The sequence below is a fragment of the Microtus oregoni genome, unplaced genomic scaffold (assembly GCF_018167655.1).
Source record: "Microtus oregoni isolate MIOR12 unplaced genomic scaffold, Mior012 000014F_ref0000157, whole genome shotgun sequence".
NCBI lineage: Eukaryota > Metazoa > Chordata > Mammalia > Rodentia > Cricetidae > Microtus > Microtus oregoni.
The window spans coordinates 20,737,786-20,754,755 of record NW_024543073.1 but is presented as its reverse complement, the minus strand read 5'-3'; the positions used below and the strand labels follow the sequence as shown (position 1 = coordinate 20,754,755).

At 42.6% G+C, this 16,970-nt stretch overlaps 1 protein-coding gene across 2 annotated transcripts in view; it reads left to right on the top strand.

Annotated features, from left to right (window-relative positions):
• Positions 1 to 16,970, top strand: part of Wdr41 (WD repeat domain 41) — a 43,210-nt gene that overhangs the window by 12,231 nt on the left and 14,009 nt on the right. Inside the window, exons 3-8 of one of the 2 annotated variants that reach the window (XM_041663661.1) lie at positions 4,196 to 4,244; positions 5,875 to 6,006; positions 8,352 to 8,414; positions 9,789 to 9,900; positions 12,537 to 12,599; positions 14,077 to 14,187. In XM_041663661.1, coding sequence (XP_041519595.1) covers positions 4,196 to 4,244; positions 5,875 to 6,006; positions 8,352 to 8,414; positions 9,789 to 9,900; positions 12,537 to 12,599; positions 14,077 to 14,187 — 530 coding nt within the window. The remainder of the gene's footprint in view (positions 1 to 4,195; positions 4,245 to 5,874; positions 6,007 to 8,351; positions 8,415 to 9,788; positions 9,901 to 12,536; positions 12,600 to 14,076; positions 14,188 to 16,970) is intronic. The other variant, XM_041663662.1, reaches the window with a different exon arrangement.

The window sequence follows — 16,970 nt, the reverse complement described above, 5'->3', positions numbered from 1 at the left end:
GGCGCAGTGCTCCCTACCTCATCTCTCAACAGTTCAGTCGTTCTCGGCGAGAGCTCGTTTCTCTCTGTGAGATTCAAACATGATAACAATAATGAGAAGTTTAAAATCAGGGTTAGAAAAAAAAAGTATTTTAAACCTGCAGCTTTTCTGGACGGGAGAAAAGCAATTATAAGGGTTTGGGGAATCAATAGAAATTGATGTTTTATACCAAAGCAAACTTAAGCCTTGAGCCCCGCCCTCGCCACTCTCACTATATAATACAGAGAATCGATAGCCCCGAGCCAGCTGCTCAGGATTTGCTTCCAGCAATTACTGTTGATACTCAAGGTACTGTTGAGTATTTGGTTTTGGAGAACAGGTCATTAAGCAAAGAAAAATGAAGTTTTTAAAGTTTTTTTTTTCAAATTTTGTTCTTTGAGAGTTTTCTACGTGTGTACAACATGATGATATCCGCCCCTTAGTCCCCCACTTCCAACTCTTCTCATATCCCCTGCCCCTTCCGGACATTGCGTTCATAACTTGATGGACTATTTTTAAATCAGCTACTCTGCTGAGGTATACATGGGCTTAGGACAACCATTTTCTTTTCTTTTTTTTTTTTAACTCACCGGAATTTGTAAATCGCTCACATTTTGAAACGAACGTAAACAGTGTATATGCATTTGACTTGAACGTTGTGTGCTTCTAGCTAGCTAGTTAAGGAGGCTTAATAATCTTTCCATTAAAAACGTATAGTGTCTCATGGAAAATTACTTAGCAGCTTCCTGACTGTATCTGATCTCTTACCTCTAACTGTGGGGGATCTGATGAGGGTCTGATGAGAACGGAGTGTGGGATCTCCTGAGCCTATGAAGACAGCAGGAGACTGAAGTCGAGCATGAGCTGTGTGTCCCAGGCTCAGCGTAGAAGGTTAAGGAAGGTGTTGGGGGGCAGGAGTGAGAACGTGTGCTTGCCAAGTCGGGTAAAGTCCACTAGAGGCGACCTTCCTTTCTCCTAATACCGCCTCCACCAGCACTGTGGACTTAACTGACGACCTTGGAGATTTTATGGATTCCACCGCTGATCTCAGAGGGAGATACCAGACTGTCTAAATGGCAAAGCTATTAGTGGAACATCATTTCTTAAGTTAAGGGATGATAACTATATGCAGTACATAGCTGGCTTTCTTTTTTCTCCGATTATGAAAGCCTGACTTCAACTAGATGGGAATAAGAGTATGAGGCAGCTTCGGTACGGTTCTGAGTCATTAGCGCCCCCTACAGACCGCTGTGCTTCAGTCACCGTTGACAACTTTAAAGCCTGATTGCTGCACAGGCTGTGTTGGGCGCCTGCTTAGACATGGTGCTCACTTGGATTTTGTTATAATACAGTCGCTACGATGAATAGTAATTTAAAATCGTTTTCTTGATAGGATTTATGTATAGGATGCTTTACTTTACGTAGGGTAGAGGGAATGAGGGTGAAGAGGAGATGGGCTTCAGCAATGTTTATTGTCGCTTCCTTTTCATGGCCCCAAACATACTTTTTTTCTTTAAACTCTGTGCATTTGAAATATCTTCACTGAAAACCTCTACTACAAATCTCACCCAGTTTATACTTATAAAAAGACCAAAAAGCCAAGATGAGCAAAAGAGAAGTCTTGCTTTTAAAAACAGTTTTAAAATACCTTTAATAAAAATAATAAAAATTAATTCCATCCCTAGGTTGTCATTCTGTCCACGGAGTCTGCTTCTCAGCTTGGCTCATTTGATGGGGACTGCTTTGCTCACAGTTTTAACCAGTGGGGAACGAGAATCATCTTGGTAGCTTCCTTGACATTCCAGCAGGTTCTTTGTGATCCTGCCAGTGCGTTGTCATTGAGCCCTTAATACTTGGTATGGAATTTACAAGATTATAAACATTTGTTAAGTTAGTTTGCAGAACTGAATGTTTGTTAGTGTAAGTGAAAATATCACCAGTAAGATTTCATGGTTCTAATGTACCTGACCTCGAGTTATACAACAGAGCTGCAGCTGACACAGGTTCACCGTGGCACCGTGAAACCAGACATGTAAACCAATGGCGTGGAGTAGAGAACTCAAAAATAAAGTCATGTAGGCGTAAAGTGTCAAAGTGTACACAAATGGTAAGGGACGGTCTGTTCAACAAGTAGTTCTACCAAAACTGGATCTCACCTGTGCAGAGGTGAAGTCAGATCCATCTCTCTCACTCTGTACAAAGAAATATTTTAAAAAAATATATATCAAGAGCCTTAATTTAAAATCTGAAATACTAAAATTGCTAGAGGAAAACGGAACACACTTCAAGATACAAGTGCGCTAGAGCTTGGTCACTATGACTCCGCTAGCACAGGGAATGGTCCAGAAAATTAAGAGGTGGGAATAGATGAAACTCAAACGTCCCCCACAGCAGAGGATGCTCTCCGCAAAGTAAGCAGATGGCTGGAGAGTGGAGGAAAAGTCTTTGCCAGACAATGCTTCAGCCAGGCGTTAGTACCGAGGATGTGGAAAGAGATGCAGTCAGCCCCCAAACTGCTGAGTGGGCTAATGAAATAGACAGTTCTCAAACATGGAACGCAAGTGGCCGATGAGTATTGTTAAAAGTGCTCCAGGGGCTGGGAAGATGTTCAGCTAATGAAGTGACTGTCGCATAAGCCCCAGGACCACAGTTCAGATCCTCAGCTCCCACACAAAAGTCTAGCGGGTCAGCTGCATCTTTACCGTGGGCAGTAGGAGGGTGGGGGCAGGCAGATCCTCAGGGCTTGCAGGCGAGCCAGTTGGTGAGCTCTGGGTTCTGTGAGAAACCTTGTCTCAAAAGATAAGTCTGAGAGTGGTACAGGAAGACATCTGAGTCCAAACTTCGCCTTCTGTATGCATGTGCGCACACACGTTTCAAATAGACACATAGAATTTTATAAAAAGGAGATTGGTGTTGTATCCTTAGCCATCAAGGGAATGCAAATTAATACTGCTTTGAGGACGGGGAGATAGCATCATGGGTAAGATTACTTGCTCACGCGTGTTAGGATATGGGTTCAAATCTCCCACGTCTGTGTAAAAAGCCAGACATGGCTATGTGTGCCTGTGATGAAGAACTCACCCAGTGTCCCCCTCTGGTGTCTGCATGCACACATACACACATGGGCACTTAAAACTACACTCATGAGCATCTCTCCCCACCCCACCCCCCATGAGATTCCCGGTTACTGAATGTATATCATCGAGAGAACAGGTGACAACAAATGCTTGCAAGGATGTATGGAAATAGGAGCCCTTATTCTCTGCGGGTGAAAGAGAATAGTCGTAAAGACGTTATGGGAACTAATGTGGAGGCTTATCCAAAAATTAAAAATAGAACTATCATAGAGCCTAGTTATATTACTTCTAGATGCATTCCCAAAGGACTCTGTGTCCTATCACAGACAGATTTGCACATCCGTGTTTACTGATGAATTATTCAGAATGTCAGGGAAAGGAAATAATCGCACATGTCCATTGCCATATGAGTGAGTGAGGAAATTGTTGTATATGTACAAATGAAATTTGATTCAGCTGTGAAACAATAGAGTTATTGTTTCTTTTCTCAAAGTTTTGTCAGGAAAGTATTAGATAAAGCAGGGTGATGAGGACTCAGAGAGGTAAATGTTGGCGTGTTCGCTTTTGTGTGGATCCAAGCCTTTAATCCATGTAGATATGAGAGTTGGTGTCACCTATGAAACTAGAAAGGGCCCAGAAGAGGGGGGAAGAGCGTGGAGGCCGTGGGAGGGCAGCAGAGCATGTGACAGGGAAGCAGACCCAAGGAGGCTGTTGGGGTGGAGAAAAATCAACAAAAACAAATTTTGTTTGAAGGTGCTATATGACACTTAATACTTTGTATACTAATTAAAAAATGTTAGCACAAAGCCTGACAAGGGAATAATTCAATTAATTGTTAGCCACTCTTAATAGTAATATAATATCAACATTTAATATTTGATCAGCATATTGAAGCCAGTACAAATATAGTAATATGAACAAAGATACAAAAATTATTGTTAATACTTAATCTATGTATTATAGCCTTGGTACATTCCTTAATATCAGATATTAATACACATTTTTCCAAACATAATTTATTAAAATAATATTACATTCAAATGTCTCATCACTTAAATGTCACTAATGATTTTTCTTTGTGGTCTCTTTTCTCAAACCAGATTTGCATCTGCAGGCGATGATGGCGTTATAGTTGTGTGGAATGCCCAGGTGTGTACCAATTAAATACTATCATGCTTTCACTAACGCTTTGTGGGGCATGTTGGCATATTTTCATCAGTTCATCAGTTGAAATTGGTTAATACTTGACAAGGGTTAGTTAGAGATACTCGTTTGCAACAGGGACTAGTGTTTCATGATAAAGAGAGAATGGTTTCTCTAAGATTTTTCCATCCTGACAAACAAATGTTTTGGGTTTTTTTGTGAAAAAAATTTTAATCTTTAAAACTTTATTCAAGTGTGTGTGTGTGTGTGTGTGTGAGAGAGAGAGAGAGAGAGAGAGAGAGAGAGAGAGAGAGAGAGAGAGAAGAGTGGGGGGTCCCTGCAGAGGGCAAAAGAGGTCTGAACCCTAGGAGTTAGAGGTGAGTCTCCTGACTTGGGTCCTCTGTAACCACTGAGCCATCTCTCTAGCTCCAGAGAGATTTTATCTTACTGAACAATCTTTAGGTGATCAGCTACTCTGCAGTGAATCAAAGATAATTATTCTCAGTCCTCATCTTTCTCTGGTCTTACTTAGATGGAGCTGTCCTTTAACACCCCAGTGTCCACTGGGTGGCGCCAGTACTCCCTGCCCCACACTGAGGGCTCAGATGCCCATGTGACTACAATATATATATCATGCCTAACACAGTGCAAATGCTATAGGGAATAATGACCAGAAAAGTATTTTCATGTTCAGTCCAGGCAGTTTATTCTGTTTTGATTGATTGATTGAGACCCGGTCTAGCCCAGACTGAACTTTTGTCCCCTTGCTTCAGTATATTGAAGTTTGGGATTACAGATATATACCGTCATGCAACCTCACACACATTAAAAAACAAAACAAAACAAAACTGTTATTTTGCTAAGATTGGTTGAATCAGGCCAGAAATAGTGGCACACACCTGAATCCTAGAGGTGAAACCAGGAGGATCAAGAGGGGGCTAGCCTTAGCTTCCTGATAAATTTGAGGCAAGCCTGGCCTACATTACTGTTTCTAAACAGAAAAGTAAAATGAGGTGAATCCATGCTTCTAAAAATGGTGGATGCTGAGGACTCGCTGTATTGTAAACACATTCATGAAATCCCGAAGCCCTGGGAAGATCTGAAATGTATATATATATATATATATATATATATATATATATATATATCTTATGTTTCCACTTGGGAGGTCGGGGAGAGACCTTGGCAGGAGACACTGAGTGGCTAGGAACTGGGAACGGTGCTGGGGTAAATACACCTGGAGACCACTGTGCTCTTGTTTCTTCTGCACTCACGGCTGTAGAGAGGTCAGACGTGCACACATGCATCGTCAGGATTCTGTTTTCTCTCTACAGAGTAAACTGTTGGTACTGCTGCAGAACTTATACAGTTCCTAAAAACCACAGGAAAGAATATTTCTTTAAATTGACTATGAAAATATGCTAAATTAACATACTAACTAGAAAATAGTTAAAAATATTCACAGCTGCTTTTGATATTTGTTTAGATTGTATTTGATTGTTTAAAAAAGTTTAAATTCCAAACACATAATTTTAGATGGCAAGTATGTTATTTTCTGCATAGCTATTATTGATGTTATTTAGGACTCTTCAAGTTGGAAAGGGTAAGTTTATTAACATTCTTACTTGTATTTCAGACAGGAGAAAAGCTCCTGGATCTCAGAGGACACAGCCAGAAGATAACGGCCATCACTGCGTTTCCCCCGCTCGACTCTTGTGAGCAGGGCCATCAGCTCATCCTGACAGCCTCTGCAGACAGGACCGTCGGTATATCCTTACCCCCAGAGTAGCAGGTCAGGGCTTGTAGTTCAGAAACCCCACGGCTGGAGCAGCGCTTTCTGGAGTACAAAATTAGAGTTCTAGATTCTATTACATCAAGTTATGCAGAAGGGAGGGATGGAAGTTGTGGACTTAAAATATCACCTCAATTTAGGGAAATTAGGATGAATTGGCCTGGAAAATAATTCACTTCCTTGTTGTGTGTGGCCTGCATTGTGAGAGCCTCGTTACTGCTGAGTGGGTCTGCGCAGTAGTCAAGTCTTGGTGTTTGAGGCAGATTTTAAAGGTGCTAAGCTGCTTTTGCTTTCCCGGACTTTCCAGGTAGAATTCTGGTGCAGCAGGAACGGCGCTGCTCTGGGAAGTGCGCTTGTTTGCTGCGGATCATTGCGTCTTACACGTTGACTTACGTAATCTTTAAAATGGTCTTATGAAGTAGGGGTTTCCTTCATTCTCACAAGTGAGAGGGTAGAGACAGAGGTGCCGAGCCACAGACATCTGGCCAGGAAGGCGGAGTGGTGGCCAGCAGCCTGCCTGCCGTCAGGGTCCTGGAGCTGTGGCACACACGCTCCTGATAAAGCAGTGTGTGGCTGACTCAGTTTCCATTCCTCTCTCGAAAGCATCAGGTCGGCCAGGACAAACTATGCCAGTTTAAAAGCTCTGCTAAGTTTAGAAGGAAGCCCAGAGGAGGAATGGTTTCTCAGGCCTCTCTTGAATCAGGACATGCGACTTGAGGTCCCACTTTGAGTGAGCTCAGCAGCTGACACCGTTTCTAGATAACTTGTCTATAGACTGTCAGAACATTGAAGTGGGCTGACGTTGAAGCGGGATTCAGTTAGATCCATAGGCCAGGCGAGACCTATCACTGCCACTCTTGAGGAAAACATTGTGGATTCAAGCTCTTGTCTCTTTCTCTGTTAAAATTTTTGCAGAACTAGAATTTAAAATAGTGTCTCTTTAGGCCCTTTCTAAGATGCTGTACTAGTATTATAGACAATTAGTAGAATTGTTGTCCCAGTACAGGGTGAGATGCTGGGACCGGTGAGTAGTGAGGTCACACACTAAGATGCTGTACTAGTATTATAGACAGTAGAATTGTTGTCCCAGTACAGGGTGAGATGCTGGGACCGGTGAGTAGTGAGGTCACACACAGCCTTCCATGTTCACGGAATCAGTCTTACTTAAAATCCCGGAGAACTTTGGCATTCATTTTATCCAGTTGGATTCTAAATTTACTCTCCTTGGACCTCTGTTAATTAACTTTCTTAATTAAAGGTTGACGATAGACTTTATTTATTTTTCTGTCAAGTAATGGTCTTAAGAGTCCATGTTTCTTAGTACTGAGCATTAAGCTTTCAAACTGAAATCTGCGGAAAGACTGAGGGGTAGCAGAACTGGGAGCTTGAGGCCAGAAAACATCGTCTAATTAGAGAGCTTTTTTATGACTGAGTAGTTTGTTTAGTGTGACACAAATGTATGAATATACAGGTATCTCTCCTTTTATAACTAACTGCATTGGAAGAGAAGTAAAATCAATAAAAAACAATCAGATATACAATTAACTAGATTATGAAATTAACTTTAAAATATACTACTAAATATGTGTCATAATGTTATAAAATGTATTTGCCATACATTTATATTATTCACACTTACAAGTATATGATATAATATTTATATGTATATGGTATGGAGTATAACACTGTAGGAAGTAGTGTTAAAAGTTTATAAAGATCATCATGTTCCTTAAGTCACACTGAGCCTTTACCATGTGGCGAGGGGCCTTGCAGTGATTGTCAGCACAGGCACAGTCCCAGTGACAGAGTTAGTGTCGCAGCAGTGGTGAGCCGTGCCTGAGCACTCAGCGAGCTCTCAGAGACTGCTGGGGATGGAGAAGTTTTTGCATGCAGCGTTTGCACAGGCTCGCTGCTGCATCGTGGTAAACTGTTCCCAAGAGAACCCTTTAGGCAGAGGCAGTGTTTGATGCCCATGAAGATTAGCACTCCAGAGCTCTTGCTCTGCTGCGTCTTAAAGGGCCTCACAGTACCGCGGTGACGATGTGCCGGCTGGATCTATGGCGGTGTCATCACTGGATAGTACAGCGGTGACGGTGATGGTGACGGTGATGGTGATGGTGACGATGTGCCGGCTGGATCTATGGCAATTTTCTAATAGATTTTCTAATAAATAGACCCCCACCAGGCCCTGCCCTCTATAAACTCACAGGCCCTGCCTGGTGGGTCTGTTTATCCTTTGATTTGATTGTTAATTAGAAGGGTCATCTCCTAATTGAAGTCTTGAAATTCCAGTTGGGAATTATTTCTTAACATCAGTCTAAGTGTGGGACTGCGACACTGGCAGACAGATCCAGAGCGTCTCCTGCTTCCAGTCCACCGTGAAGGTAAAGTCTGCCGCAAACTCAGGTTTTTAATGCTACTGTTGTTGTTCTCAAAATGATTTAATAAATTAGATTAAATTACTTCTTTAGGTTTTACACATTGTTCCTTTTACACAGCCATTTGAAGACAAAATTTTTGGGATCATATGTATTATTTAAGTGTGAGAATGTTTCAGTTGGAAATCAGATCAGGGGCAAACAAATGAGAAGGTGGGGTCTGATGGGTTTATAGTGGGCGGGGCCTGGTGGGTTTATAGAGTGTGGGGTCTGATGGGTTTATAGTGGGTGTGGCCTGGTGGGTTTATAGAGGGTGGGGTCTGATGGGTTTATAGTGGGCGGGGCCTGGTGGGTTTATAGAGGGTGGGGTCTGATGGGTCTATAGTGGGTGGGGCCTGTGAGTTTATAGAGGGAGGGACCTGGTGGGTTTATGGTGGGCGGGACCTGGTGAGTCTATAGTGGGCGGGGCCTGGTGGATTTATAATGGGTAGGGCCTGGGTGGGTGCGGACATGACTCTTGAAGAAAATAGAGGGTGGGGCCTAGTGGGTCTATAGTGGGCAGGACCTGGTGGGTTTATAGTGGGCAGGGACCTGGTGGGTCTATAGTGGGCAGGGACCTGGTGGGTCTATAGTGGGTGGGGCCTGGTGAGTCTATAGTGGGCAGGGACCTGGTGGGTCTATAGTGGGCAGGGACCTGGTGGGTCTATAGTGGGTGGGGCCTGGTGAGTCTATAGTGGGTGCGGACATGACTCTTGAAGAAAGGGACCCTATGGTGCCATGTAAAGTAACAGATTCTGCATCCTGGAAAGCCTTTAAGTCTATCAAATAGAATGGTTGAGAATTGGTTGAAAATTAAAAACTATATCATAGTCTCCATTTTGTTTTTTAAAGGCCTTTAAGGATTGTCAGTACATTGTCTATGAGTGGTTCCCAAGACCCCTGAAAGCTCTAATAAACTTGCGGTGTCTGTGCTCAGGAACAGAGAGCTTCTTAGCTGAGTGGTGCTGGCTCCAACTCTGGGTCGAGCACGTCCTCAGAGGCTCCAGGTGGCTTGGCACATTGCTGCTCTGCCCTGTTCAGAAGCCTCAGGATTGCTCTACTGTCACCTTACAGCAGTGAGCTGAGAGAAAACAGGAGAGCCCCAGCGTCTTCTGTAACCTCGCTACAAATTACACTGCGTGACCGCCTTACAGATCACGTGGTCTCTCTGCTCCTATGCTGTGAGACAATATTCTCCTAAAGAACCTGTAATCAGATAAGCCAAACAAACCGCCTATCAAAAGGAGGGATTTGACAGAACTAGGGGACACAATTTAAAATCATGGAATAACGAATGCTAGAATTTCTAGACTGACAATACATTTCCAATCAATTTTGCAGTGCTTAACTGTTCTTCAGGGACTAGACGTTTGGCTCTCGGGTGGCAATGACTTAGGTGTGTGGAACCGAAAATTAGATCTTCTGTGTAAGACCAACCACCTTTCTGATACAGGTAAAAACCAGGCATGAAAATTATGAGATGCGACTGATTGAAAAAGACAGTTGAATCTTTAAAGAGACATACCACAATATAATGTGATAATTCCATGTAGGATTGTGGGTAGCCATACAATTTGTCAATTTTCATGTAACAAATAATTGAATGAACATTTATATTCATGTGTATGTTATTTGTATCAAGTATTAGGTTTCAGTATGGTATTTTCATACATGGAAACAATGTATTTTGATATCTGCCCATCCTGTCCCCCTCTCTTGTCATCCTTACGTTTGCATTAGTTTTCTAACCCCCCCAAAAGTCATCCTCCTTCCACATATGAGAGAAGATGTGCACCACTGTCTTCTTGCATCTGGCTTTTCTTACTTAAGACGATGACTTTCAGTTCATCTACTTCCTTGAAAAGAATAGAATTTTGTTTTCTATGGCTGCTAATTCTTCATTGTGTATATGTGCGGATCACATGATCTTTATCCATTATCGGTTGTCGAACATGTAGGTGGATTCCATAACCTCCCTACATTAGTGTCACATGTGAACATGGATACATAGGATCTCTTTTACATGATAACCTTTGATTACTTTCAGTATATAACCAAACCCAAGTGTGGGCTAGCAAGACTCTGATCACTTAATAATATTCTGCAGTCTTATGTATTATTATATGTATGTGTACATGTATCTGTGTGTGTTGTGCGTGTGTGCATGCATGGGGGGCATGGGCTATGATACACGCATGACGGTCAGAGGACAGCTAGCGTGAGTCCTTGTCTTCTATTAGTGGATTCCAGGGTCAAACTCAGGTCCTCAAGCTTGACAGCAGGCGCCTTTGTCCCCTAAGCCATCTCCCTGGCCCCTTGGTGAACATTTTCTGCATTTAAAATTCTTCTTGGAAAAGGAAGATGTTCACAAGTTTGAGGACAGCCTGGGCATCTCAAAAAACAACAGACAAATATGCAGAAACATTATGCATTTTTCCATGTCCTTCTCCTGTGTTCGTTCACAATTCTTCCATCTCGTCCATGTGCACACAAAACAAACTTGTAAAATATGCCCTGTGAAGGAGAAGTCAGGGCGGAAATGCACTTGACATCAGAACAGTGTTGCTAGTCTTTGACAGGTAAGAAGGAAAAGAAAGGGACATCTCTGTTTATATGTATGTTAAAAATTTCATTTATAAATTACGTATATCAAAGAGGAAGACTAACTTTGTTAAAAGAATTTCATGTTAATGTGTTCCAGAATTTCAACTTTTAATACTTGAAGTTTTGGTTAGTCTGAAGCCATTTTATGATTGAGCTATGAAAAGATATTCAGTGTTTAAGGGCAAGGACAGCTTCGTGGGCGGCAATCCAGCTACTAGGGAGGCTGACGAGGAGGAAAACCCAAACCCTGGACTTCAGTGGGCCAGTTCAGACAATAGCAGCCACCAAACATAAATAAATGAAGGCAGTCATCTCAGTAAGGCAGGTTGTTTGGGAAATGCACTGACTAGCTGTAAGCATGCTGTTTGCAGGCCTCTCCCTTAGCTGGATTAGAGGGTGGAGCATGAAGCTGGGAATGGCTAGCTGCTCCGTAGGAGCTTCCCTCCTCTGTGCTCCTAGTCAAAGCTCTGTCCTCCCTTCTCAGGCCGACTCTGTCTACCTGGAGGTAGTGTCCAGTTCCACAGGCCAAGAGCTTAGTCCTCAGCCCTTCCTTACCCGTCATTCCACTGACATGCCCGCTTGGTCTTTTGTTTTAGATTTTGACCCCCTGGTTATAAACCAGGATTCAATTTGCTGAAGTGGTATACAGAACTGAGGGAAACACATTTACCCACTTAGGGTCTATCACAGGGTACCAAAGAAGAACTACAAAGGGCAAGGTGGGAGGAAGGGGCACAAGGGTCTGTGCCCTCCCTAAGTGTATACCCTGCAGGAATTGTCTACGTTCAGCTTTACTGCATCTCTCTAAATCCTATCCCAGTTTGTAGGGAGGCTTTCTTCTGTAGATATGGTTAATCCAACCATGTGTGACTGGTGGCCAACATTATCTTCTGTCCCTCTCTCCCTGGGAATTGAGAGGTGAGGCAGAAAGTGCCAGCTTCTCCTCCTGCCTCGATCCTGCTCATGAGCGGCTCTCACCCATAGCTGCCAGGGACTGACCGGACACAAGCGTATCACAGGGACACAGAAAGACGGTGTCTTAGGAGACTCAGAGGATTTTAGGAGTTGTGTAAGGGAACAGGATGGAGGCCAGGTATGGCTTTTCCATGATTACATTAGCTCATTCAGGGTCAGTGAAAGTTACACCAAGGGAAAGCCCGGTGAGCTCATTGAATTAGCCTTCATGTGCTGGTTGGTGATGATTATCCTAAGGGATATAATATATATAAATATAAGGGAAATGGTTGAATATACCATGTTACTACCACAGGAGAAACACTCAGAGCCTGTTTATATATAGAAAGTCTTTCATAGGGATCAGAAACTTATAACTCAGTTTCCATGTGTAAGATAGAAAGTAAGTGTTTATGTCGAAAGTTTCAAGTATGTTTTATGGGAAATGACTTACATAAAGTTGAGAAAGTTTTGTTTTGATGTAACCCATGAGAGAAAATGATTTGCCTTATTTTATATTTTTTTCTGAAGGGATCAGTGCTTTGGTTGAAATCCCTAGGAACTGTGTTGTGGCAGCAGTTGGCAAAGAACTGAGTGAGTATATCATCTGTTTTCTTTACGTTGGTGCACACTTCCATGTCTGGGCAGCTGCGTGAATACATACATGGGCTCCACTAGAAAGATAAAGGCAGGTTTATTTTGGAGATGTCTGTCTCTGCCCTAGCTCTGGCTTCTTGGGTTGTTGAAAATAATACAGGGTGAGCCATTTTCACAGTGTTAGGTCAGATTTCTTCTCGTCAATAGATTACACTGTTAACTATCTCCTAATAATCAATGTAACAATATATTACTTATTCTAAAATCATTTAGCAGTAGTGTTTTTACTCAGTTTATCCACACCAAGAAGACTTTTCTTTGGTATTAGCAGAGAAAATTTCTCACAGCCACAATTCGAATATGAAAGGCTATTAGAATTTAATAATCTTGCTAATTCTTTGACAGTTGGGAAAATATTGTCAGAAATACTAAAATAAATGTGCCATGACTGATTTTCCAGCAAGGACTTTGAGGGAAAGAGAGACTTGGATAGTTGATTACCACCACCTGGGAAGGCTGTGGGACCTGTCCACCTTTTCTCTCAGGCATGCCTGTCTCTGTGCATGCACAGCCCTGGCTCCAGTGGCCTAGGGGATCGTAGAATACTGATGGCCATGTCTCCACAGGTCTCATGTCTGCCGCCTCTCTGTCACTCAGTGTTCACAGGCAGTAACTGGGCCTTCACAGTTGGAAGCTAGAACTCCTCGAATATCATAGATTTTTATAAATGTTGATTGATTGATAGAACCACTTGATTTGATTGTAGGTTTTATGTGTTGATTAACGTTAGAATTTGTAGTTTAAACAAGGAAGATCTAGCTCAGAGATCTGCCTGCCTCTGCCTCCCAAGTGCTGGGATTAAAGATGTGTGCCACCACTACCCAGATAAATAAAACTAATTTTTAAAGTCAGATAATAAACCAAGGAACACATCATCTATAATCAAGAAATTAGAAGCTATGTTTGCGGAGGGCTTATATGCCCCCAAACTGAAAAGTCCTTTTCTCTTGCTTAACTGCTATTTTTATTTTTTGGTAGCTGCTAAAGCCTTTGCTAAGTTGAAGGCCAGGAATCTATAGCTTGTTTTGTAGCCGTGTGTACTGGCCTGGACATACATGTGGAGAGCACTGAGTGGAAATGATCCGGGGCCGTGGCCAGTCACTGGCCTGGGTGGGAATGGAGTGATACTTCTGATGTGTGATGAGGCCTTGAGGGAAGTGGAGGGTCGGACTGAGTTTGGGAAGTCAGTAAAGGAAGCAAGCCGAAGGAACCCTGGAAGGACACCCTGGCTGAGGGTTTAAGGAGATCATTTAAGCAGCTCAAGCATTTGAAAGAAATGGTGTAAACTGGTATAAATAGGTTCTTTTGGAGTTGTTGTTTTTTTCCAGCATGATGTATACTTTGTAATTAATGCTTTTTGAGTAAAAAGGTATTTTATGTTCTTTGAACATTTAGTAAAATAACCATTCTTTAGTAATTTTTAGGTTAGTAGCACCTACAGAAGGCTTGCTGGAATGGGATATCATTGAAGTTAAACGGCTTCTTGATCACCAGGATAGTATTCTGTCATTGGTTAACATCAATGGTAAGCTCTTTGTATACGTTTCTGTTATGTACAATTTCAGAGTTTTCGTCTTGTTTTGTTCCAATATTTCAGAATTACCACTCAAATAATAGATTAGTGGAGATTGTTGTTATCTCTTACTCTGAGCTTTGAGACAGTAGAGCCTGGCTCAGGTCTCAGTGTGGTCTAAGACTTCAGCACAGGCAGATAGAGTGGGGCATAGCTATCCTTGGGTACTGCTTAGTGGCTGTGGATGCTCATCACAGGCTGTGAATCTGAACGTAGAGCATTCTAGCATTCCGCATGAGTGGCTCTGGCTCCGTCACTACCAGTGAGCATGACTTGAGGTGGCAGGAGAGGATCACGAACTCTGGCTCTTGGCAGTTAGTTCTGGCAGATAAGTGACGGCTGACGTCATCAGAACTGAACTGGGAGATCTGTGTATGGGTCACATGGAGAGTTCTGGTGGAGATTGTGAGCAGGCCTTGTAGGACTGCTGGGAGCATGCCACAGGAGGAGGAGTTACAACCCCCGAACCTCTGGAGACCTGGGGCATGACTGGCTCTTTCGGAGGAATAAGTTGTAGGAACATGAGATGGGGTGAAGTATGGAGAACACCAAACACAGATCTGCTTTGTGTCTTTAGTGCTCTTTGGTCCTCTTCTCAGACACATCAGGGAGCATCTTCCCAGATTCAGCATCCTCCCCTCCATAGCCAACATCCTATAGAAACCGCTTGCATGTCTTCCCGAAGACCAGATGGTCTGTAGTACTGGAAGTAACAGTGGTTGGGCAACTCTTTGTATCTGGAGGTTGTTTTCTCTAGCCATAAATGGTAGCTCCAAAGGCAAGTTCTTTTCTGGGCAACTCTTTGAGCCTCCTTGGAAACACTGAACCATGACAAGGTACTGGAAATTCTACAAAAAGAAGGACTGGTTCTTGTCCGTTATGTTGGTTAGGTCTAGTTATCTGTCTTGTTTTAGTGGTGAAGTCCTGGCATCATTGAAACAACATGATTACTTAAAGGAAGATGACAAGTTATTACCAAGTAATTCTTAGTTAGCATCATGGTCCAGCCTTTGCTGTGCAATATACAGCTAGGCTTATAACTTCCTGTAATTTTTATTTTATTTTACATTTTGCTAAGGTGAGAACCCAATGCATTCTAATCAAGTGAGCTAGCTATACGTCAACCCGAGGCTTATACAAATTTAAAATTTGAGGAGTCCCTCACCCCCACTTCTCTACCCATGCTGATCTTGAACTTACAGTCTTTCTGTTTCTACCTCTAAAGTTCTGCTGCTGCATGGATTATCACATAGTCTTTGTCGGGATCTTATGAACAATGGAAAGCTAAAGAAAAATTATTAATGAAAGTTGCAGACAATCCATAGTAATTTTGCTTTATAAACTGCAAAACTGAACTACAAATAATAAATACAGCAAAAGCATTTTTAGGGATGACACATGTTTAGGTAGTCTGGTGATGTTTGAAAGGTTTGCTATTGGCTGGATCTTGTACGCGGGAGTGCTGCAGATTCTGGTGATCTTGTATGATTTGTTCTGTGGTTCCCCGCTTCACTTGGCCCTGCTTCTTTCCCACTCACTCACTTAATGCCAGTGGCCAGTTACTCGGTTCATGCTTCACAACAGAGGTACATTCAGAAAGGAAAGAAAGAAAGAAAGAAAGAAAAGAAAGAGAAAGAGAGAAAGAAAGAAACTATTTCTTGACAGGCAACAGTAGCACATACCTTTAATCCAGCACTAGAGAGGCAGAGGCAGGCAGCTTTCTGAGTTTGAAGCCAGTCTGGTCTACAGAGTAAATTCTAGTACACAGAGAAACCTTGTCTTGAAAAACCAAAAATAAATAAAGAATATATAATTGTACTATTTCCCCATTCCCATTCCTCCCTTCAAACCTTCCCATATATCCTTCTTCTCTTTCAAATTCATGACCTCGTTTTCTTATTAAGTGTTGTTATGTGTGCGTGTGTGTGCACGTGTGTGTGTTTGTGTGTGTGTGTGTGTGTGTGTGTGTGTATGTGTGTGTGCATAACTGACCTGCTAATGTTCTAATGCCTGTATAATGTTACTTGTGTATTTGTTTTCAGGGATGACCAATTGGTATTTTTTTTTTTTTTTTTTGATTTTTCGAGACAGGGTTTCTCCGTAGCTTTTTGGTTCCTGTCCTGGAACTAGCTCTTGTAGATCAGGCTGGCCTCGAACTCACAGAGATCTGCCTGCCTCTGCCTCCCGAGTGCTGGGATTAAAGGCGTGTGCCACCACCACCCGGCCCAATTGGTATTTTTTAAAGCTTGGAAAGAAAGCTGAGCGGGTCAGAGGGTTTGCATGAGGACAGATCTCCAGAACTCTTAGAAAAAGCTGGGTGTGCCTGTAACTGCATCAAGGGCAAGGGTGAAGGTGCAGAAAGGAGAATCACTGGGACCTGTTGGCTGCCATTCTAGCTAATGTCAGTGAGTACCAGGCTCAGTGAGAGACCCAGTCTCAAGGGAGTAAGGTGGAGAGCTGTTCTGGGTGTTCAAATGCTCCTCTCACCTTCACATGCATGTACAGAGGCCCACATATCTGCAAACACACATACAACATAGAAACGTGTAACACACGCACACTCATGCACATGCGCACACTCATGCACACGCATACACACACTTTCTAAAAAGAAGTGTGCTTTTTGGTGAGGTCATCCCAGGGCAGTCTTGGAATGATCTACTTGAACTCCCAAAAGTATGTTTGATGTGTGCCAAAACTTACTGAAGGGGTCTGTAAGCCTGGGGGGTTCCTAA